Here is a 21,092-nt window from a genome sequence, read left to right as displayed (position 1 = left end):
TATTTATTCTATATGCTTTTGGAGATTTCTTTTTCGAAGAGCTTTATAAACGATTCAAACATCTTCCTGTCCATCAAAAACAGTCGGAATATATTATTGTTCATTCCAATCTGCTTCTTAGCTATGTGGGATGATAGTAGCAAGATCTCTTCTCCTCGCACAGGGATATGGCTCAAGTCCACTGGGTTATACTCCTTGAAGTCTTCCATGAGATTCTTTACCTCTCTTTTTCCACACGGCTTAACTCTCGAGACAAATATCATGTACTTGAATCTTCCTAAGGAAAGGCTCCTGTACAGGCTCAAAATCATTTCCAAAGGAAGATTGGCTGCCCTTTCCATATAGAATATATAAACCTCGCTACTTTTGATTTTGTTCTTTTCTGCCGTCGAAATCAAAGAGCTAAGAGCTTCCCTGAGCTTCTTGTGTATCATTTCAAGGACCTTGGGCACCTCAAGAAAACCACAAAAGGAGAGAATAAGATCCCCGCTTACTAAGACCTTGGAATTGACAAATAATGAAAGAAACTCTTCCGAAGAGGGAAACATCCTGGACTGGTCCATAAGTATAGATACATCCGTCCAGTTGGATACCGAGAGATCTGCCACCTCGTAAACAATTTCGTCGGATGAAGATTCCAAGGAGACTGATTCCGAATAGGTGCCGCTCTCTGTACTTTCCACGATGTTAGGGGAGCTTTCAGTCTTATGCCTTTTGCTATTACCCATAGGGTGTTGAAGACAGAAGTGATAAATAGTCGAGAATATCAATTCTGTACCAAGATTAACTAATGTTTATTCATAGAAGATCCTGCCCTGGCAATCCACAACGGTGAGATCCGGAAGCACCTTGTAAAAGAGATCTCCGATGCAGGCCCCATCAACTATGGATTCTTTCACATGAGAAACAAGTCCAATGCTATTTTTCTCTATCTTAAACAAGAAATAGGAATTCAAGCAAATGACTACAAGCTCGTTCTTTCCTTTAGTAATGGTCTTCATAACTCTTATGCCTTCGGGAAGCTTAAACGTACATCTGGGAAAACACTCTTCGTCATATAGAACCATATTCTTATTGCTTATTGAAATCAGGAGTCCATTAACACATTCCAAAGATTCTATAGAGTCGCAGCCAAAGCGATAGTCCAATATTCTTCCATTCATTTCACTGATGCGAATTCTTCCGTACTTATCACTTAATAGAATCCTTCCGTTGTATATAGCCATTCCCGTCAAATACGATAGAGTTCCAAGCACATATTTGCATCCTTCATTTTCAATTCTGTAGACGTCTCCAAACCTATCTGCAACATATGCAGTTCCCTCATGCTCTACTAAACAAAAGATGTTTCTGTTTAGCTTGGAAGCGTTCCTAAGAACAGGTCCGTCAACAACATGCAAATTTTTTTCTTTGTCAACTAAATACTTTCCAGACATAAAGGATATCAGAGGAGGCGCAGTCATTTTCCTTGTGGTGCCGCTGAAGACATCCCTCACTATCAAAGTCTCATCCATGCGGACGATAATATCTCTATCGGAAGCGGATATTAAATTCATTTGAATGTCAGAGGATATTTTTCTCGGTATTAAATAAATCTTCCCTTAGGATAACAAGAAGTAAAGCAGCTGAAGTTTTATTCCTCGATTTCCTGAACAAGACGTGCGTTTCCGTTCAACAAGCAAATTCCAAGCTCCTTTGCTCGATTGACGATGGCTATTCTCTTTCTAGCTCCTACTGCATGTGCAATCTCTCCACAGTAAAATCTGTTCAAGGATGCTAGGGGAGTAAGGTCGTTGATATTGAATATCCTCACCTTTCTGAGTCCATTTGGAAGAAGATGTCTGATCTCCTTTGGCTTCTTGTATTTGATGGATGGCATTTCTCTTTCACCCCGGCATCTCTTCCTGACCCTACTGTCAATTCCATGAGGCTTTCTCCAGGACGGCTTTACTCTTTTATACCTATCGGAGTGGTGGCGGATGAACTTCTTTTTCTTTTGGTAAGCTTCCTTTATCTCAACCAGGGGATTTGCTTCTAAAAGCTCCTTGCTCATCTGTTCAGGGTAAATTTTTTGCCACTTTTAACGGGTAGGGAGGAGTGCTCTGTAAGTAGGTGAAGGCATTACAAAGCATATCTAATAAATCTTTTAATGCGGCGGATGTAGGAAGTCTTATTTCTTTGGATATATATTAACCCATTAGAAGATATAGTATGAATGGCATGAAAAAGGAAGGAAGAGGAAAGAGTAAGCTTGAATGCAAGGAAGGGAATAAGAAACGTTTGAAGGGGGAAGATATCCCAAGAAGTTGCAAGGAGAAGAAAGAAAGCTCTAAGGGAAAAAAAGAAAAGGATGAGATATCGAGGGAAAAGAAGAAGAATATTGAAGCCATTAAATTTGATGAGGCCACATGTTCTCTTGTTATAAAGGGAAGTCTGACTTTGAAGGACATAAAAGAAGCATTCAAAAACTTCAAGTCAATAGAAAACGGAAAAGGCCATTTTATCTTGAAGTATCCTAGCAAAGAACATGCACTTGTAGACATGAAAGCAAACAGAAAGCAAGGGAAGGAAAAGAAAGAAAGCAGCGGAAGATATCTGGACAACAAATACATACTCACCAACCTCTCTTATAAAGAAAATGAAGAGTCTATTTCAAAAGTGTTTGAAAAATACGGAGAGATAGAGAGAATAAGAATAAAAAAGAACAAGGATAACATATCTACGGGTAAAGCGATTATAACCTTCAAGAAAAAAGCTGTGATCAAAGAGGAAATTGTAATGAACAACAAGCCTGTTTATATAGAGAGGATGAAGAAGCCTTGGGAAAACAAGACAAGATTCTTTTTAGGAAAGTTGAACAAGGCCCATTCGATTGTCGAAATAAGGAAAATACTTGCAGACGTCGAATGTAAGCCGAAGGAGATAAGAGTGATATACGGAGAAAACAAAAGAAATAGGGGATATGGATTTATAGAATATGCCAATGAAGAAGATGCAAATGCATTTACAGAGAAGTTTGAAGAGATTAAGGACCGGTTGGGGGCTGGATGTTACTACGAGTATTCGAATGAAAAGGCTTCTTCCCGAAGGAGATAGAGTTGGTGAATAAATTTAACGATGAGCCAGAGAAATTTAGGGAATTATTCTTCAGAAATACGTTCTGTGGGGCCTAGCCCATGAACCAAAACGGGGAAGAGGTGGAATGTAGGAATGTCTCTGGAGCGGAAGCCAAAGGCACGGAAAAAAAGTATTCGGTGATGGTGAAGCAAAACTGGATTCCCTCGGACTATTCACAGTATGTTGACGAGAGGATTCTGAACATAGACTTTGAGACCGATACTTTCCAGAAGCAGGCATTTTATTTTTTAAGCAGGAACTCATCTGTTTTCGTTTCTGCGCATACAAGTTCCGGAAAGACTCTTGTGGCCGAATATGCCATCTCTCTGTCACAGAAGCATGGGACAAGGACTATTTATACATCGCCCATCAAGGCATTGAGCAATCAAAAGTACCACGACTTCAAGCAGAAGTACGACGACGTTGGAATTATTACGGGGGATGTGCAGGTTAACCCCACTGCGAAATGCCTTGTGATGACGACTGAGATTCTTCGGAACCTTGTGTACAGAAATGGAGATCTTTTGAGAGACACAGAGTTTGTTGTGTTTGACGAGGTTCATTACATCAACGATTCTGAAAGAGGAGTTGTGTGGGAGGAATGTATAATCATGATTCCTCGCAATATAAACTTCATTATGCTAAGTGCAACAATTCCCAACGGCCTGGAGTTTAGTGAGTGGGTAGGAAGGACAAAGGATCGGACAATATATGTGATTTCGACAGGGAAAAGGGCAGTTCCTTTGGAGCATGTGATATATTGCGACTGGAATGTGTATACCATTAATGAAGGAGGAAAAACAGAAAATGCATCGAATTTCAAGGGAGATTTAGTTCCTTTCAGCAAGAAGAATAGGCCTACGGGGAAGTTTAAGATACTGGACCTGGCCAATTTTGTTGTCAAGAAAAAGCTTACTCCAGCGATATTCTTTTGCTTTTCAAAAAGAAGGTGCGAAGATTATGCCGAGATCCTCAGGACTTTGAACTTGAACGATGCAAAAAGTAGAGAGGAAGTAAAGATGTTTCTCAACGAGGCCACCAAGTGCCTCTCTTCCGAGGATAAGAACTTGCCTCAGGTTCTTAACATGTCTTCGATGGTGCTTAATGGAGTTGCAGTGCATCACGGTTCTCTACTCCCCTTTGTTAAGGAATGTGTGGAGCTTCTCTTTTCCATGAACCTGGTCAAACTCCTTATAGCTACTGAAACATTTGCAATGGGAGTGAACATGCCAGCCAAATGCTGTGTGTTTTTATCTCTTAGTAAAATCGATAATGGAACCTTCCGATATGTCTCGTCTGGAGAGTACATTCAGATGAGTGGAAGAGCTGGGAGACGAGGGATGGATGCAGTAGGAACAGTGATGATAGCAGATCCAAAAATGCCACCTCTTTCAACTATTCAAGGGATTATACAAGGTGCACCATTCAGCCTATCCAGTCAATTTAAGCTAAGCTTTGGCCTTATTCTTATATCACTAAGATCAAACATTAGGGTGGAAGACCTAATGAGAAGAAGTTATGGGGAGCATAGGAGCCAGAGGAACTATGAGAAGGATATGAAAAAACTGTCTGAACTAGAGCGTTACCAAGGGAAAGAGTGCAGTGTATGTGGAGACCTGGCAAAGTACATCAATGCTGTTGAGGAGATATGCGCTAAGAATTGGAAATTAATTGGAAAATACAACGTTTTGGGGGAGGGAAGACAGATTCTATTGAAGAATAACTCCGTAGGAACTGTTGAGAAGGTTTTGGGAACGTCTGTGCTTCTGAAGCAAGAAGGGGAATTCCAGAGTAGCTCTCCAATTTCCACAAGGTTTCTGGCTCATCCCCTAAACATCAGAAAGCCTCTGGATAGAAGTAAAGTTGATCTTGCAGATGTTTTCTGTGTACTGGAAGATGGGAGGGCTTTCTGGAACTATAATACGACAAATGTAATGGATGTGCTGGAGATAAGAAAACTCAAGAGTTGGTATGATTACCTAATATCCGAAGAGAAGGACTGCAAGGAGTTTGATCTTCACTACTTAAGTGCATTAGATATGCTTCACAGAAGAAAGGAAATAGAAAAGATAAGCACAAAATATAATGCTTGTAGCCTTGGGATGATAGATGAGTATAACAACAGGATGGAATTCCTCAGAAGGAAAGGATTTGTTGACGGGACCATAACAATGAAGGGGAGAGCGGGAGCAGAGATACATACGGTTAATGAGGTTTTGGTTGTTGAGATGATATTCTCAAATGAATTCAAAGAGATGTGTGGGCGTAAAATCATTTCATTGATGTCTTCAATGATACATGAAGAAGGCGGAGAAGAAGAACCAGGAGAGAGTCTCCGCAGCGAATGTGAAATAATGAAGGAATATTTCGCGAGACTATCCAAAGACCTAGATGAATTATCTATTCCGCCTTTTCCGCCCTTGAATTTCTCCCTTGTAGATGCAGTTTATGATTGGTGCAATGGATCGTCACTGGTAAAGATAGTATCTAAATATGATGTTCTCGAGGGGACTTTTGTAAGGCTAATATTGAGACTTGAAGAATGTTGTAGGGAGTTGATAAGTATATCTGCAATGATAGGAGATAAAGATCTAGAAAAAAAGATTGAAGATGCATCTGCATCCATGAAGAGGGATATTATATTCCTGCCAAGTCTGTACCTTTAAGAATAAATACGGAATTCTTTTACAGTTTACTTTCCTGTGCTATTCCACTTTTCTATGAGGAGGTCTTTCCTCTCAAAGCTCTTGTAGAGGAACTCTTCATAGTCATCTATCTCGTTGATCAGGACAGTTCTGATGTCACAGTTGAACGAGCCTTTCGTATCCCAAAAAAGAAACTTCCACAGGGGAGGAACCTCTCCCTCCGAATAAGAGAATGTGATGTCCACAATCTTCTTTATTCGGGAGTTTCGGAGCTGTTCACATATGAGTTTAAATCCTTTGTATCTGGGAAAAAGCACGTTGTTGAGTCTTATCATTCCTTTCTTATCGGAATATCTCCAACTCTCAAGTTTCAGCTTTTCTGTGAATCGGGATCCTTCAGGATAGAGAACAAACCATATCGGAAGATTTGAGACGTCGAAAAATCTTAAATATTCTATAATCTTCTTCTTATCTTTCTCAAAGCTTCTTTTCAAGACAAGAAATCCAAGATAAACAACGATTTGGTAGAATATGGGGAAAATCCGAAGGCCGTCCTTAATTGCATACTTTGCGTGGGCCATCATTCCGCTTTTCCTGGTTATTTCATTAATTAGGATGAAATCTACAGATCCTAAGTGGTTGCTTATAACCAAGTAACTTTCGTTCCCAAGGGAAACGGCACCATTTACAGTGCTTGATAGATTGAACATCCAGCTTGTCAAGGTCCACAGAGTGTATGCAAAGAAGCTTGATAGTTGAATACATAGCGGTCTGTTAAATATGTAGAGAGGATAAGCAAATATGGAAAACGGAATTCCAAGAAGAAATAGCACTATTATTCCTTGAAAAATCACCAGCTTGAGTAATATTTTAGGAACCTTTTTCATTATATGGGTTTTTTAGTTCCGCAATTTACGGGGACCCCTAGTGTAAAATGGAGCCTGGATCCACCTATCCGGCCAACTTTGAGTCCCTAAGGGCTTTCTTTGAAGTGGTGGGAAACGAAAGATACTTTAAGATCCAGATTGTGACTCTGGAGTCTCTTGACACATTTGAAGCGGCTTTAAGGGAGAGAAAGGTGGTATATAAAAAGTGCTTTAGCTCTATGATCGAAGAGTCAGAAGATCTTGTTCTCATACTTGAAGACTCAAAGATATATCTTCCTAGCCCAGGGAAATATGTTCTGTTTGGTAACAGACGACATAGAGACTTTGTTCAGATTGTATTCAGTCCAACGCTGGAAGAGAAGCTTGCTGCAGTTGGGGACAAATATACGGTCCAAGCATATAGTTATAAAAACATTAATGAGCTTCGGAGGATTTCCCAAGGGGAAGAATGGACGATAGAAAGTTATTTTGGGAGTGGACTCGATTACTTTGAAAGTGTAATAATGCTTGTTGTAAAGAACAGAAATAAGTTTAAGGATATCTTGAGTGGTTGCAAAGAAATCGAAAGTAAATTAGGAAACGGCTTTTTCCTACAGATGAAGCTTAATGGGCTTGTTGGTAAACTTCTTGTGGTCAGGAATGGAGACAGCTATCGGCTGAACGTAAGCAAAAGTGTTCTTGGATCCATAGGAAAGAGAATAGGATTTAATGCGGATTCTATTGCTTGAACTTGATATTTATTTGCGGATGTACTGCTGTTGAAAATGTCCTAATGAGTTATCGATCCCCTGTTTTCAATGGAGGACTTAAGAGTAAGGTACAAAAGACTGCAGGAGAAACGCAGAAATACCAAGAAGGGAAAAGTAGTGATAGGAGAATGCATAACGTTTTGTCCTGAGTTTGAAGGTCTCGAGCGAGTTCTTAATAATGAAGTATCTCCTTACGAGACAGAGGTTATGGTAAAGAAGTATCGGAAATCGTTTCCGGACTCGGGAGGAGTTCTTGCAGAAGATATAAGGCCAATTGAAGTATTATGGAGAGTAATAAACCATGTCATCAGACTGTGTGCAGATGACCAGAGTATTCAAATATACAAATTTGTAGAGAACAGAATCAGAGCAGTCTTACTAGACATGAAGGTCCAAGAAGAAAGAGGAAGGGAGGCAATTGAGATACTTGAGAAGGTTGTCAGGTTTTACATTGTCTTTAGATACCAGCTGTATGATCATCCTCAGTTCAATAAGGATTTAAATTTAAGCCAGCTTAGGATGGCAATGGAAACTCTTATGCGGTTGTATAGCTTAGAAAGCCGAGGTTATGAAAATAGGAACAAAGAAGAGTTCTACTGTTATCACATTCTAGCCTCAATGTGCGAGAAATATGTTTTAGATTCGGGAGAACAGGATGATGGGCCAAGAATAAGGTTATCGATGGAAATCACAAAGAAGTACATGCAAGGAAATGGGGCGGGATTCTTCAGGCTTCTGCGAAAACTTGACTATATTTCATTCTGCCTGGCGCAATCCTTTATAGGAGAAGTTAGAGGAAAGTGTGTGCAACTGTTTAAGAAGTCCCTTGTAGAAAAAGTGAAGATTGGATTTTTTGGAGATGTCCTGTTGACTAGTGAGGCAGAGGCCGAAGATCTCTTTCGAGACAAGGGGATCCCCATTAGGGGAGGAAAGGTGGATTTTGAGGAAAAGGGATGTGGAGAGGAATATGATAAAGTAGTTCCTAAAAGCAGAAAGATAGAAACAAATGTGAAGAAGCCAGTTGTTTTTATGCTCCATGGGGCGGTGGATTATCAAATCCTGTCATATATTCTCTCTGCAGTGCTTTGGAAAAAATTGAATATCTCCAAGGAGTCCCTTTGTAATAAGTTCCCGAAAGACAAGGAAAGATTGGGCTCTGTAGAGAGAAAGACCGTTGTAAGGAAAATATGTGTTTCCATACTTGAAGAGATTATTAGGAAGACCACTATTGAAGTGTTCTCTAGAATCATGTTCCTAAATGCGTTGAGAGAATACCTCGTTAAGTGGAGGAACCAGGCGATAGCAAGGAACAAAGATGTTTTGGCCAAGAACAAATACATCCTGCTAGTTGTACTGGACAGAGAGGTATCCTCGGTTTCCCTTGTGGGGAATATCAACTCTTCCATCTTGAATATTCTTGCTCCTACGATTACATATATAGAAAAGATTACTGTAGATGAGATGCTGATGTATAATCTTTGTATTTTCTCAACTTCAAGAAACAGGCGTGAAAGACTGTACAACAAATATCGAATGGTTAATCTTATTGTTGATACTCCCCAGGGTCTTTCTAAAAGAGTCGACGAAATCTATGAAAGAGCAGTGAATTCACCAAAGATCAGGAAGTCCACACTGCTTACCCTCATTGGTGAGATGAGCAAGGTGGAAGCAATAGAGACAATCGTTAAGCTCATAGACAACGGAAGAAATGAGGACTCCCTCGAAAATAATCTTTCTCTGCTATATGACGATAAGCCTCTCACTGAATGCGACGTCTACTACGAAGAGGGAAGTATGGGCCACACTGGTTTGTGTCTGTAGTTTTGAAAGCTTTAATTAAAATATAACTTATAGACTCTCGCCTATCCATACAGATCTATGCCGTTGCACAGCATTCCGAGAGTTGCACTTTACCTAAACGAGAGGCTGTCTCTTCTTACAGATGCTTTTTCTGTGTTGAATATCTTCCAGAACTTCAAGTTTTCATCTGCAGATACCGAGGCCAGTTCCGATCCATCAGGACTTAGAGCTACGTGAAGAACTCTCGACCCGTGCTTCCCGAAGGAAGAGATTAGATTCATTGTGGAAGTCTTCCATATTCGAATGTCGTTTTCACTGTATCCGTGCGAGGAGATGATTTCTTTATACTTGGGGAGATATGTGAGGGTACACACCTGAGACTGTGTGCTTATGCTTCTTTCCAGCCTATTTTCGGCAACATCCCAAAACTTTATGGTCATATCCTTTGCTCCTCCTCCAGAAGTCAATATCCCCGATCTCCAAGGACACCACGCAAGAGCCTTAACAGCAGATTTATGCCCTAAAAGCGTTTGCGAATTGTTGTTTCCCAATTGCCATATTCTTATAACATTATCATTTCCCCCGCTAGCAAGATATTTCATATCTGCACTCCATGCCAGGCCACATATTTCCTGGGAATGGGCTCCAACCATAGAGATTTTTCCGCATCTTGTGTCGAAGTTGCATAACTTTCCCGCTTTGTCTCCACTACTTATTATGTTTCCATTCCAACTCAACGATGAGACTCTGGCTTGGTGATTTCTTATTGTATTTATCTCCTTATTCACCGAGGTGTCTACAAGGCGCATCGCTCCGTCTGAAGTACCAATGCAAAGGATGTTTCCATTGCTTTTTACCGATGACACATAATTCTCCCCAGAATGGATATCGACTACACTTTTGTCAACGGCATTATATCCATAGACAGACTCTCCCAGCCCTATTACCAGAAGATTTGTGGTGCTCCAGTCGAGCAAGTTGAGGTAATAGTCGTCCAGCATACCTGGTGCATCCAGTATCCTATGTGGAGACGTGTCAATATGTCTGTTTTCTATCCGAGTGCTTCGGGAAGATGTCATAAGCCTTATGCTGGCCAGAACATTTGTGTGTATTCCCATTGTACTCTTTGTGTATCTATCCTCTTTTTGTGATTGTCTTCTCCCGGATATTGTAAATATGTCACCTAAGTTTATGCTCATTGGCGTGGTGTGTTCAAGGGGGTAAACATGTGAAACCAAGAACAATAATTTTGTTTTATTGAACTGTAAAGAAGCATCCTGCTGTCTCCTGGCTTTAAAGAAAGATACTAGTGCTTATTTCTGTTTGTACATCTGGCTTCAATTTTTTACCCACAAATGAGAGTGAAGAGGCCTCGTGAAAGGAAGATCTTGCTCTCGGTGATCTGCAGCAGCGAGGGAGAAAAGATCCAAAGAGAGATAGGCGCTATAAGAGGAGATACAATCCACATACAGGAAAAGATAAGTGCTTTTGATTGTGTGGAGCAAGTGGAGAAGTTGATGAAGAAGAAGAAGTCCGGGATATTTATTTCTGTAACCAAGGAGAATCTCCTTGTGATTGGACGTACTTTCAACGATGAGATTATAGATATGGTTGAGTTCAAGATAAATAAATATCAACCGGTGTCGGACTTTGAGTGTGTAAGCCCAGAGCTCCATATGAAATATTTTGTGGTTCTAGAGAACATTAATAACCCTAGGCTGGAAAGTCTTGTGATAGATCTTTTCAACATGAGAAGTTCCAAGGTCTGTCTAGAAGGGATAAGATACTCATGGGTCTTTGCAAGGACAGAAAGCGGATATGTACTGAAGTATGTCCGGGTTTTAAAGGATCTTAGTGTTGAGGATTGTGGGCCTTTGTTTGAAATGGAGCTTGCAAGAAGCTATCATTGTAGTGACGAGCTTTATAAAAAGGCACTTGATGAGCCGAGCAAGCCCAGGAGGAATACAACCAAGAATTTATTCAACGATAGGATAGGGACTATTTATATTGACAAGCAGGATCTCAGAGACATCAAACTCAAGAAGACCAAAAGATCTGGTGGCGTTCAGGAGAGAACTTAATTATTCTTCTATAGTTAGAAAACAGATAATAAAGACGCCTTTCTCTATGCAATAGCTTATCCCTTTTACTTTTACAATGAACTTTGAAAAAGAGATTACAGTTCAGGTAAGTGTTATGGAATCCAAAGAGATAGATCTCCTGAAGAAGGAGAAGCCGAGGAAGAGAAGACAAAGGGCCGACGAATATGACTATAACGACCCGTTCATAGAACCTTTTGAGGGAGAGACACAGATGGTGATGATAGAGTGTAAACTAGAGGATTTCTTTGTATATAAGGGAAGACTACCATACAGCGCCAAGAAAGTGTTGAGTGTACACAAGGCAAGGGAACGATCCAAGCTCTTGAAATCAGGTACTGGGTCTCTCGATAAAGGAAATGATGTAAAGAAGGAGAGGTCTAAGGGAAAATTGTCTAATACGAAAACATTGGCCTCAAAGAGGAAATATGGAAAGATTCCCAAAAACGACACTAAGATCTGCGACTGCCTGGCAAGTCTTATAAAGTCTGGGATCGAGAAGCTAGAAAGGCCAATTCAACCTGGGGATTGCAAGACAGAGTACTATGTGTCTCTAATGGTACTTGAGATCTTCCAGAAAGAAAGGGAACTCGACTGGGGGTTGCCGGGCCTGGATTCGGCCGAGAAGCCATCGGATGAGGAAGCAAACAAATATGTAAAGGATTGCGAGAACAAAATGGAAGGGGTGTTCAGTGCAATTGCAGAAGACATTCGGAGTTATCATCTTTATTCCGAGGACCTTTCCTTATTTAAAGGTTTCCAGAAAGAGGGTTTTCTATTCAACGTCAGTGAGTACTTTTTACTTTTTATTAAGACCTCACTTATGAATCAGAAGAGTATCTCTTTTAATAAGGCAAGAAAAGAAGCATACAATAATATTCTTGATCTCTTTCCTAACACATGCAAAAATTCTACGCAGACCAAGTACTATCTCACCAAATATATCTTGCAAACCCATGGAGGAAAGGATCTTATCGGAGATAGTGACAGAGAACATGGAGAGAAGGATGAAAAATGTATCACGCCTTCAGATTTGGAAAGGGTTGAATAGGAGTATCCCGAGAAGAACCAATTTCTTTAAAGATCTTGTACGTGAGCACTGATCTCCTCAGGTACTAATAAAGAAACTATTCAAGTATTTTTCTTTTCACAATTTCAACAATGGAGGAGATAGGAAAAGTTCCATCGACAATAAGGACATTTTTTTCTCTTTTAAGAAGGACCTTGTATGCAGAAAGAACTTTCTCTAAAAATGGAAGGTGGTCGTGAACTTCGTTTCCAAATCCTTTTCTTCGAGATATTTCATCTAGAGGGATATCTATGAAAATAGTCATGTCAGGCTTGGGAAGTCCAGAATCAACCATAACGCACCAGTCGAGATCTAAGCCCTTGGCTACAGAATAAGATGCCCCGCTTAGGGAATAGCGATCGCAGAGAAGTATAGAGCTCTTCCTAAGCTCCTCGATTGTACTTTTTTGTTCATATCTATCTCCACTGAACAGCAGGTGAATGGTTTCGTTTTCCAGATTGATTTCTTTCCGTAGGTATGCATCTATGACTTTTCCTATATTGCCGCTTCTATTAGGAAACCTCATCTTTCGAACATCCCCCATGGAAGAAAGGCTATCATATAAGCTATCAACTATGGTTGTCTTTCCAGATCTATCCAATCCTTCGAATACAATAAATTTTCCTTGGGTCATCAAATCGGAAGGGCTCTTGAGAGCACGAACTTAATATAAAATAACATAATGCCGCCAATTCTATTTACCACCAGAAACCAAATAATCAGATTTCTTTCCCTTTACTACTATAGCTATAGTATCTGTCTATCTTCTCTTTGAGTTCGGAATCCTCCACAACCATGTCCTCTGTAAGAGGCATTCTGTTGAATGGATCCATTCCTCCATTCATCATTAACATATCGTATGTGGATTTGTCTACAGTTATCCGAGAAGTCAAGAGCTTCACTGGATTTCTTATTGGGTTGAACGTTAGTGGATCAATAAACTCGTCAGGAACAGACTCGATCTTCTCCACCACCTCGACTTTCTCCAGATCAGAGATAAGGCTTCTCAGCTCTTCCAACTGAGACTCGTTGATGAGATACTTATTCTCGCATATCCGAAGAGCTGTGCGGAAGAACTCAATGTCAAAGTACATCTTGTCATTGGCCACCATCTCAACAAACTTAGAGCTCCTAATCTTTATATAGATCATGACCATTCTCCTCAGGAGGTTTTTAGCGTCAAAGCCGTACTGCTCTGGAGACTTGATCACAAGGTCTGTGCATCTAGGCCCTGCAATCACTTTCAGATTGCAATTCAGAACTCTCACAAAGTTCGAGATCATCTCTTCCACCAAAAACAAGTCAGGCTTTTCGTCGAGGATATGCATAAACAAGTCAAAGCACCCATCAACATATAGGAAGGAGTTTCTTGCCTTACTTTTGGAGAAACGGATACTCTTCTTCATGGAAATTATTCTTTCGTTGATCGACTCTGCCTTTTTGATTTCGGAGTTCTTTTTCTTAACTTCTTCCAGTTCCCTGCTAAGCTCTTCAACAGTCTTCATGTCTTCCTTTATATCCTTGATTGAAGAAAGACCCTCAGACAAGCTGTATTCAAAGTCCTTCATCATGCAGTTGATGAATGTGATGTTTCTTCTGCAAACATTCATTTTAGCAAACACTCTTCCCTCCTTGAAGATAGAATGGATTATGCTTCTAGGTTCCATCCTCATCTCATCTCTCCCCAAAGAGTTATAGTAATCTATCACCCGATTGAGCATGGTGAACTTTATGGAGTTGCTTCGATGGCTTAGTATCTTCACAACCTCTTTCTTAAAAAGAGGACTTTTCCAGTCCATGATATTCTCCATAACCTTATTCAATGAACTCGAAATTGTTGCCGACTTCATGATGTCAATAGTCATCTCCTGCATCCATAGGAGTGTCCTATAGTAGTAGTCTGGCCATGGGTACTCAGTTTCTGCAGTGTATTCGGTCATGAAATCCGTAAATGCCTTCTCGTCTGAAAAGAGATCTGTCATAAAAAGAAGACCGTTCAAAGCACTCATCTTTGAGTCGATTCCTTTTCTATATGCCTCTATTCTTTCTCCTCCGTCTCCATCGAGGAGCCTGTATTCATAAGCAAGGCTTCTAATGTATTCTCCAAACTTGACACAGGATGTAAACTGTAGATGGATCTTTGAGAAGTAGCAGAATGTTGGAAATGAATCCACAGAGATCTCTTCCACACTCTCTGGGTTTATTTTATCGGTCATGTTTCTGTCAATTATCTTTCCATTAAACCTGCTCATGACCATGGACATATTGTATGCAAACCCATCGCTTATATTTTCTCTCCAGTTGAAAACAGTCTTATTCCTTTCTTTACTCACCGATATGACCTTGCATACATATTTCATGAAATTAATCCTCAATTCTTTCGAAGATCTTATGATCGAGTATATTATTTGATGCATCTTGTAAGAATGATCACAGAGGGAATGGTACGATCTCCGGGACTTCTCCACCACTTCCCTCATAGAAATCCCAAGGTAGTCGTGGGCAGGTGTTGCATAGTCACATTTCTTGTATATGAAAGGCTCGAAGAATCCATCAAGAAAGCAAGGAAAGGCACAAGCAAACCCAGAGTACACAGGAAAGTCAAGAACAACATCTCTTCCAGGTCTAAGGTCACACAGGCCCCAGTAGACTTCGTTCTTAAGTTCTTCAAGAACACTAGGGAGACCTGCCAGTGTTTCAAGTGCAGAGCTATAGCTGGCTATATTTGATGTAGCATCCATTTTAGAACATCTAAACGACAGTCCGTAGATCATCGGAAGGAATACCTTTTTTGGCATCCCTTCGACTTCGCTTAGCCTTTCAAAGCAATCCATAACATCAAAGTATGATGTCCCAAAAGAATTCACAACAAGGGTTGTGAGGGAAATAGGGCTGAATACACATCCTGCCATCCTTGGATTATCCACAATCATGGCTATCGTTTCAACAAAGAACCGGGTGCCCTCAGGACTGTATGAAGACTTGTATCTTGGAATTAGATCCAGAAGAATGTCATCCCTTGAAAAGTTGGTAATGTAAGATAGCCGAATATATTCGGCCTCGTCCATGTCTACAGAGCCTGTGTCTGCGGGTTCTCCATGGTTAAACATTTCGTATAATTCTTTTCTGTTCATTCCAGGGTATTCCAGGAAAACAATTGAATGAGGATAGGGGAATGGGTGTCTCACTCCCAAAATCTCCAAGATGTACGATGCATACACTCGTAATAGAAAACTTTAGGTAAATGTTTACTTTGTACTGGATGTATTCGAATAACTTTCTTCACATACCCCAGTTAGAGAGGAATGACCGTCTTGTACGACAAGTTACAAAACATTGAGGCAGAGATTGACCGGTTATGCTTAGAAAAGAAACTGAATATGGAAGCCGAGTATCTCAAAAGAATCAAATGCAAGAAGTCTCTCCGATGTTATGTCAAGGTTGCTATGAAGAAGGGTATATTCATACGCCTTGATAGTAGAGTGATCAATGACTATAAGAATGGAGGGCAAATGAAGTTTTCCGATGTTGTGAAAAGATTCTGTGTTATATTTGATAGCTCTATTCCTACAACAGCTGATATTCACTTTGGGCCTTCCTCTGGATCGGATGAAAGTGATAGGGGTATGGAAGAAGACATGACTGGGGATCAAGAAGGCCAACTAGGACAGATGAAATGTAAGAATATGTCCATGGAAAACTTCTTCGAATGGACAAAGTGTAATGGAGACGCTGAAGCGTTTGAGGTGAACAGTGATAAAAGCCCGAAGACCATAAGATTGATGTTCGACCTTGAAAACCCAAGAGAAATCTTCAGATTGTCTCCAAAGCTGAGTAATATCCTGGGGAGATACACAGACACAAAGCCAAATGTGATAACACACTTGTGGAGATACATAAACAAGAGCGGATTGATGTCTATTGACTCGGATATAGTTGAATGCAATCCCTTACTGAAAGATATTCTTGGAGTGGACAGATTTTCATTTCCCGAACTTCCGGGGCTTGTGGCTCCACATTTGTGTGCTTTGGACTACCTGATAGTTGATATCCCCCCGGTCGATGAGTACACCGAGATATTTGATATTCCATTTGAATGGGATGACCTACACCAATATCCTACGCTTTATACCAAAAAAATCCATGCGCTTGACAGAAAAATTGAATCTCTTAGGCAGCTGCTGAAGAGGTGTGAAGAAAGAGAGAGGGTGCTAAATGAATTTGAGAGAGATCCTACTGCATTTATCAACAGGTGGATATGCATTGATATGAACGATGCGTGCCATAGAACACCTCTTTTTTGTAACAAGGATGTGCAGGAAAGGGTCTTTGAGTTGTTGAAGAGACTAGAGTAACTCATAACAATTTGAACTCAACAGATGCTTTAATTAAAATCTTCAACTTTCTAGAAAGAGTTTTTGAACTAATTAAATTTCCCTAGAGATTTCCCAACTAAGAACTATTATGATAACATTATGTTGTATGACATGTAGATCATAGATGCTATACTACCAATTATTCCAAACAAAGCCAAGCCAGACATGAAGTCCACTTTGCTTCTGAAATATAGGTAATAGATGAAGGGATAGGTAAAAGACACCAGGTTAACTGCTGTGGCGCCTACCATCTGAAGAATAGTGTCAATGTTAAGATCTTCCAGAAGAGACAACGATAAGAATAAAATCATAAGCACGGAGACTACCTTTCTCCTTACTGCATCTTCGTTGCTCCCTTCCCGAGCGAAGTAGCTAAGGGGTATTCCAACCAACGGGTTCATCTGAACCGGGAATGCCCCAAACAGAACCAGCATCGCCCCGATGCAAGCCATCTTTGAAGATAGTGCGTACTTGTCGATGGTGTTTCTCATGAGATATAAGTTGATACTGCTTTCTGGGCTTATCAGTATATCAATTATCGAACCTTTGATGGTGTCCCCAAACACAGCATATCCACAAAGCCCAACACTTCCATAAATAAGAGTTCCTATCAACGAAGCTCCCATTGCGACTTTGATTATGTTGCTTGGAGACTTATGCTCCATCTCGGTGTATGTCTTGACCATATTTGCTTGGCAGGACAATGCAAACATAAAGCAGGAAATCCCACCTGAAAAGTTGCTTCCAAACCTCTGCATTGGCTCTTCAGCACTTTTTCCTCCAATAAAAAGACAGTAAATCCCCATCAGTACTGCAAGATAGCTTACAGAAGCCACCGTAATATAGGATGTCACTTTGAGGTTCGAAAGATTCTTTTGTAATGATAGAAGCAGAAATGGAATTGAAAGAGCTCCAATAACTATCTTTCTCCCTATTTCTGGATCCACATACTTGCCTATTGGAACCATGATCGTGATGAGCTCCGCAAGATATCTGTAGAACACAATATTCACTCCAAAACACGAACTGAAAATAGACATATCCACTAAGATCTTAAGTGCCTTCGAGATGTGTGTTGATAATGAGGAATAGGTTGGGTTTTGCTCCTTGGATCTATTTGCTGCAATTGAGATCGCATATAGAGAGAAAAACGTTAGAATTCCCACTCCATTTATCAGAAGAATCCCCCTGATGTATCCAACACTTTTAAATGCATATGGCATGTAGTTGATTCCAGTACCCATCATCGATGTTACCATTGTTACTATTGCCGATGTAACACTCAAGCCTCCTTTCATTTAGGGCAAACTATTTTACGATTTAAAAAATTAGTTTGTTTCCATAAATAGATTATTACCAATTGTTTTAATAGACTTAGGCTTATCCGGATAGCTCCTTGTGAAATTACTCCGTGCTAATTCATATTCACATTCACCTGTCTTTTGAAAGAACGGCATGAGGGATCGAAAAATACAGGAAGGAGTGAATTATTAACGAACTGATACCCTTAGGAATGACCACGGGGAAAATTTATTTTGCAACAACCAATTTGAAAAAACTAAATGAGGTTAAAGAGTTCCTCAAGACAGACATAGATCACATGAGAATTTCAATGACCGAAATCCAAGGGCCTTCAGAAAAGATTGTAGAACACAAACTGGATCAAGCGGCGCCCTTTATAAACCCAAAGGATGCAGTGATAGTTGACGACACTTCGTTTTCTCTTGAAGCCTTAGGAGGATTTCCCGGTGTCTATGTGAAGGATTTTCTCGAAATAGGCACCCGGAAGATTTGGGAGATTGTAGAGAAGATAGGGAATAAAAGCGCCACAGCAGTCTGTAGCTTGGGAATTGCCCATTATGAAAATGGAGAAATAGTCAAGAAGGTGTTTTCAGGGAAACTGAAGGGCTCTATCACAGAGCCAGAGAAAGATTGCAAAACAGAATTTGGGTATATTTTCATTCCCGATGGATTTAATGGTGTCCTAAAAAATATGCCAACTGACGAGAAAAACAGGATAAGCCATAGGGGAATTGCGAGTAGGAGCCTAGCTGCATACATGGCTTCAAAAGGGATAATTAAAACTCATGGCCCCTAATGTTGACTTTTGAATTTTCTTTACAAGATTGGTTGTGATAAAATTGGCGGAGATCTAGGGGTGGATGAAAGGAAGGAAAGGAAGATTTACGAACGACAGAGCTTTGGTATTTGCAGAAGAAGAGGGGACTGTGTATGGGCAAATAATATGTCCCCTTGGCCAAGGACAGTTTAAGGTAAGTTGTTCTGACGGAGTTTACAGGACTGCAAAGGTTCGTGGAAGAGACTACAGACGTGTTCGAATGATTCCAGGCGACATAGTTTTACTACGTGTTAGAGACGGGGATGAGAAGAGGGCAGATATTGACAGGAAGTATATGCCAAAAGAAATTAAGATATTGAAGGAGGATGGAGAAATAAATGACGACACATTTGCTGTTAACGATAAAAACAGTGGATTAGTTGAGTTTGAAGAACTTCTTTAGAGTAGAAATTAAAGACCTAATTTATTATCTTTGGAGGTGCTTTTATAGACTTCAACCACCGAATCAATGACATCTGTACATGTTGGAAACGCCATTGCTTCTATTTTCTCTGAGTAGGGAGTAGGAATGTCTTTTGCGTTTATTCTTTGAACAGAAGCCATCAAATCTTTAAAGCAGTTCTCGTGTATTATTGCAGAAATCTCGGAAGCAACACTGAACGATGGCCATGCAAAATCAATTACAAACACATGCTTTGTCTTCTTGGCAGAGGTCAATAATGTTTGTTTATCTATGGGCTTGATCGACACGAGGTTGATAACTTCACAAGAAATCCCTAGATCTTTCAGTGCCTTAGCAGCCTCCAGACATGTCTTTACTGAAAGTGAAATTCCTACAAGAGTGACGTCGCACCCTTCTACTTCGATCACAGCTTTATCTAGTGATTGCATGTATCCCTGTTCTATGTCCTTATATGTATCATCGTAAAGCGTCTCATTTTCCAAAAATACCACTGGATTGTTATCTCGGATCGCCGATTTCAGTAATCCTTTATGATCCTTTGCTGTGAAGGGAGCGACAACCTTAAGACCGGGGACTGCACCATAGTAGCTGCAGAAGTCTTGTGTGTGTTGAGCTGCATATCCAGGATTGAATCCATTAGGCCCTCTAAATACAATAGGGCAACTAACTTTCCCCCCAGACATGTACAGTGTCTTGGCACACGAGTTGATTATATGGTCAATAGACTGCAATGCAAAGTTCCATGTCATAAACTCAATTATCGGCCTTAGGCCTAGATAGGATGCCCCACACCCAGGCCTGTGAATCCCATTTCACTGATGGGTGTATCAAGAACTCTCCACTTTCCATACTTCTCGTATAGACCTCTAGTGACTCCTTTGTTTCCTCCAGATATGCCCACCTCCTCCCCAAGAACAAACACTCTCTTATCCATTTCCATCTCTTCATCTATAGCTTGGTTCAAGGCCTCTTTGATAGTTATCATTCCCGAGATTTTCTTTCTCGCCTGCCTTTATGTCTTTATGGACGTTTCAAATATCACTATTCAGCATTTTGTTATTTGGCACACTACATGAAACACCCCAAACTTCGTTCTCTAAATACCACTTGATCCCTTAGCCCTTCTAAGAAAAATGCTAGAGATAAATTCTACTAAGAAGACATGGATGTTACTGAATACTTTGTTTGCGGTAAACTACACACTATACATTGTGCTTCATCTGATCAGAATTCCTATATATCCACTGCCAAACTTCGTAAACATTCTGTGCTTGATATCGTCATACTCAATTTCCTTACTTCCACATCTCTCATCCATGAAGGAAATCCTGTCACAGCCAAACATTTACTGCATCACAGTGTTCTTCACGTTTCCCCATGAGGCTCTTCTTCTCCCGTTTTACCTTCTGTCGATATATCATCTCAGCTCATTTGTTCTGTCCAACAAGAAGACTTTCGAAAGAACATCTATATATCCCATCTGTGTCTCCTTGTCGGCATACCATGTCACCCTGGGGAGACTAGCATTGTTTACAGAGGTTCTTGCTGTTCCTCTCTCCTTCCTAATGATATTCCTCAGAAAGTCGAGCCTCGTGACCTTTACAACTTTCATTGCCATGGTGAGGCAGCAATACTTCAATAATCCATCAATGCGAAGTGTCTTTGGGGAAATACGTGTGTCTCTGGACAAGTGGGTTCTCAGCTGCCCACGTGATGTACAGGAATATTACCGAAGGGGAAGAGACTTTTTGGTTTCCACTCACTCTGCCAAAAAGCTAAATTAAAAGACTTTAATCAGTTATGTTCT

At 40.4% G+C, this 21,092-nt stretch overlaps 19 protein-coding genes across 19 annotated transcripts; 10 read left to right on the top strand and 9 right to left on the bottom strand.

The window, feature by feature from the left end:
• Positions 1-8: 8 nt before the first annotated feature.
• Positions 9-728, bottom strand: Eint_041310 (uncharacterized protein; the record flags this gene model as incomplete). Its single annotated transcript, XM_003072734.1, has 1 exon — positions 9-728. The coding sequence occupies one exon, from the start codon at positions 726-728 to the stop codon at positions 9-11; it is 720 nt and encodes a 239-aa protein (XP_003072780.1).
• A 66-nt stretch (positions 729-794) lies between these two features.
• Positions 795-1,556, bottom strand: Eint_041300 (uncharacterized protein; the record flags this gene model as incomplete). Its single annotated transcript, XM_003072733.1, has 1 exon — positions 795-1,556. The coding sequence occupies one exon, from the start codon at positions 1,554-1,556 to the stop codon at positions 795-797; it is 762 nt and encodes a 253-aa protein (XP_003072779.1).
• A 77-nt stretch (positions 1,557-1,633) lies between these two features.
• On the bottom strand, positions 1,634-2,053 carry Eint_041290 (60S ribosomal protein L32; the record flags this gene model as incomplete). Its single annotated transcript, XM_003072732.1, has 1 exon — positions 1,634-2,053. The coding sequence occupies one exon, from the start codon at positions 2,051-2,053 to the stop codon at positions 1,634-1,636; it is 420 nt and encodes a 139-aa protein (XP_003072778.1).
• A 158-nt stretch (positions 2,054-2,211) lies between these two features.
• Positions 2,212-3,096, top strand: Eint_041280 (RNA-binding domain-containing protein; the record flags this gene model as incomplete). The annotated part of the gene is made up of 1 exon (XM_003072731.1): positions 2,212-3,096. The coding sequence occupies one exon, from the start codon at positions 2,212-2,214 to the stop codon at positions 3,094-3,096; it is 885 nt and encodes a 294-aa protein (XP_003072777.1).
• An 80-nt stretch (positions 3,097-3,176) lies between these two features.
• On the top strand, positions 3,177-5,783 carry Eint_041270 (Ski2 ATP-dependent RNA helicase; the record flags this gene model as incomplete). Its single annotated transcript, XM_003072730.1, has 1 exon — positions 3,177-5,783. One exon carries the CDS (start codon positions 3,177-3,179, stop codon positions 5,781-5,783), a length of 2,607 nt encoding a protein of 868 aa, XP_003072776.1.
• Positions 5,784-5,809: 26 nt separating this feature from the next.
• Positions 5,810-6,649, bottom strand: Eint_041260 (acylglycerol-3-phosphate acyltransferase-like protein; the record flags this gene model as incomplete). The annotated part of the gene is made up of 1 exon (XM_003072729.1): positions 5,810-6,649. The coding sequence occupies one exon, from the start codon at positions 6,647-6,649 to the stop codon at positions 5,810-5,812; it is 840 nt and encodes a 279-aa protein (XP_003072775.1).
• A 47-nt stretch (positions 6,650-6,696) lies between these two features.
• On the top strand, positions 6,697-7,377 carry Eint_041250 (uncharacterized protein; the record flags this gene model as incomplete). Its single annotated transcript, XM_003072728.1, has 1 exon — positions 6,697-7,377. The coding sequence occupies one exon, from the start codon at positions 6,697-6,699 to the stop codon at positions 7,375-7,377; it is 681 nt and encodes a 226-aa protein (XP_003072774.1).
• Positions 7,378-7,446: 69 nt separating this feature from the next.
• On the top strand, positions 7,447-9,219 carry Eint_041240 (nuclear protein export factor; the record flags this gene model as incomplete). Its single annotated transcript, XM_003072727.1, has 1 exon — positions 7,447-9,219. One exon carries the CDS (start codon positions 7,447-7,449, stop codon positions 9,217-9,219), a length of 1,773 nt encoding a protein of 590 aa, XP_003072773.1.
• An 89-nt stretch (positions 9,220-9,308) lies between these two features.
• Eint_041230 (WD40 domain-containing protein) lies at positions 9,309-10,397 on the bottom strand (the record flags this gene model as incomplete). Its single annotated transcript, XM_003072726.1, has 1 exon — positions 9,309-10,397. The coding sequence occupies one exon, from the start codon at positions 10,395-10,397 to the stop codon at positions 9,309-9,311; it is 1,089 nt and encodes a 362-aa protein (XP_003072772.1).
• A 156-nt stretch (positions 10,398-10,553) lies between these two features.
• Positions 10,554-11,279, top strand: Eint_041220 (uncharacterized protein; the record flags this gene model as incomplete). Its single annotated transcript, XM_003072725.1, has 1 exon — positions 10,554-11,279. One exon carries the CDS (start codon positions 10,554-10,556, stop codon positions 11,277-11,279), a length of 726 nt encoding a protein of 241 aa, XP_003072771.1.
• A 76-nt stretch (positions 11,280-11,355) lies between these two features.
• Positions 11,356-12,348, top strand: Eint_041210 (uncharacterized protein; the record flags this gene model as incomplete). Its single annotated transcript, XM_003072724.1, has 1 exon — positions 11,356-12,348. One exon carries the CDS (start codon positions 11,356-11,358, stop codon positions 12,346-12,348), a length of 993 nt encoding a protein of 330 aa, XP_003072770.1.
• Positions 12,349-12,424: 76 nt separating this feature from the next.
• On the bottom strand, positions 12,425-13,000 carry Eint_041200 (thymidylate kinase; the record flags this gene model as incomplete). The annotated part of the gene is made up of 1 exon (XM_003072723.1): positions 12,425-13,000. The coding sequence occupies one exon, from the start codon at positions 12,998-13,000 to the stop codon at positions 12,425-12,427; it is 576 nt and encodes a 191-aa protein (XP_003072769.1).
• Positions 13,001-13,085: 85 nt separating this feature from the next.
• On the bottom strand, positions 13,086-15,500 carry Eint_041190 (ubiquitin fusion degradation protein 2; the record flags this gene model as incomplete). Its single annotated transcript, XM_003072722.1, has 1 exon — positions 13,086-15,500. The coding sequence occupies one exon, from the start codon at positions 15,498-15,500 to the stop codon at positions 13,086-13,088; it is 2,415 nt and encodes an 804-aa protein (XP_003072768.1).
• A 171-nt stretch (positions 15,501-15,671) lies between these two features.
• On the top strand, positions 15,672-16,721 carry Eint_041180 (uncharacterized protein; the record flags this gene model as incomplete). Its single annotated transcript, XM_003072721.1, has 1 exon — positions 15,672-16,721. One exon carries the CDS (start codon positions 15,672-15,674, stop codon positions 16,719-16,721), a length of 1,050 nt encoding a protein of 349 aa, XP_003072767.1.
• Positions 16,722-16,828: 107 nt separating this feature from the next.
• Positions 16,829-18,040, bottom strand: Eint_041170 (amino acid permease; the record flags this gene model as incomplete). The annotated part of the gene is made up of 1 exon (XM_003072720.1): positions 16,829-18,040. One exon carries the CDS (start codon positions 18,038-18,040, stop codon positions 16,829-16,831), a length of 1,212 nt encoding a protein of 403 aa, XP_003072766.1.
• A 215-nt stretch (positions 18,041-18,255) lies between these two features.
• Eint_041160 (Ham1 nucleoside triphosphatase) lies at positions 18,256-18,840 on the top strand (the record flags this gene model as incomplete). The annotated part of the gene is made up of 1 exon (XM_003072719.1): positions 18,256-18,840. One exon carries the CDS (start codon positions 18,256-18,258, stop codon positions 18,838-18,840), a length of 585 nt encoding a protein of 194 aa, XP_003072765.1.
• Positions 18,841-18,904: 64 nt separating this feature from the next.
• On the top strand, positions 18,905-19,264 carry Eint_041150 (eukaryotic translation initiation factor IF1A; the record flags this gene model as incomplete). The annotated part of the gene is made up of 1 exon (XM_003072718.1): positions 18,905-19,264. The coding sequence occupies one exon, from the start codon at positions 18,905-18,907 to the stop codon at positions 19,262-19,264; it is 360 nt and encodes a 119-aa protein (XP_003072764.1).
• An 8-nt stretch (positions 19,265-19,272) lies between these two features.
• Eint_041140 (pyruvate dehydrogenase subunit beta) lies at positions 19,273-20,034 on the bottom strand (the record flags this gene model as incomplete). The annotated part of the gene is made up of 1 exon (XM_003072717.1): positions 19,273-20,034. The coding sequence occupies one exon, from the start codon at positions 20,032-20,034 to the stop codon at positions 19,273-19,275; it is 762 nt and encodes a 253-aa protein (XP_003072763.1).
• Positions 20,035-20,418: 384 nt separating this feature from the next.
• Positions 20,419-21,069, top strand: Eint_041130 (uncharacterized protein; the record flags this gene model as incomplete). Its single annotated transcript, XM_003072716.1, has 1 exon — positions 20,419-21,069. The coding sequence occupies one exon, from the start codon at positions 20,419-20,421 to the stop codon at positions 21,067-21,069; it is 651 nt and encodes a 216-aa protein (XP_003072762.1).
• Positions 21,070-21,092: the final 23 nt, after the last annotated feature.

This window comes from Encephalitozoon intestinalis, chromosome IV (genome assembly GCF_000146465.1).
Source record: "Encephalitozoon intestinalis ATCC 50506 chromosome IV, complete sequence".
Classification (NCBI taxonomy): Eukaryota; Fungi; Microsporidia; family Unikaryonidae; genus Encephalitozoon; species Encephalitozoon intestinalis.
This window is presented reverse-complemented; position numbering and strand designations above follow the sequence as displayed.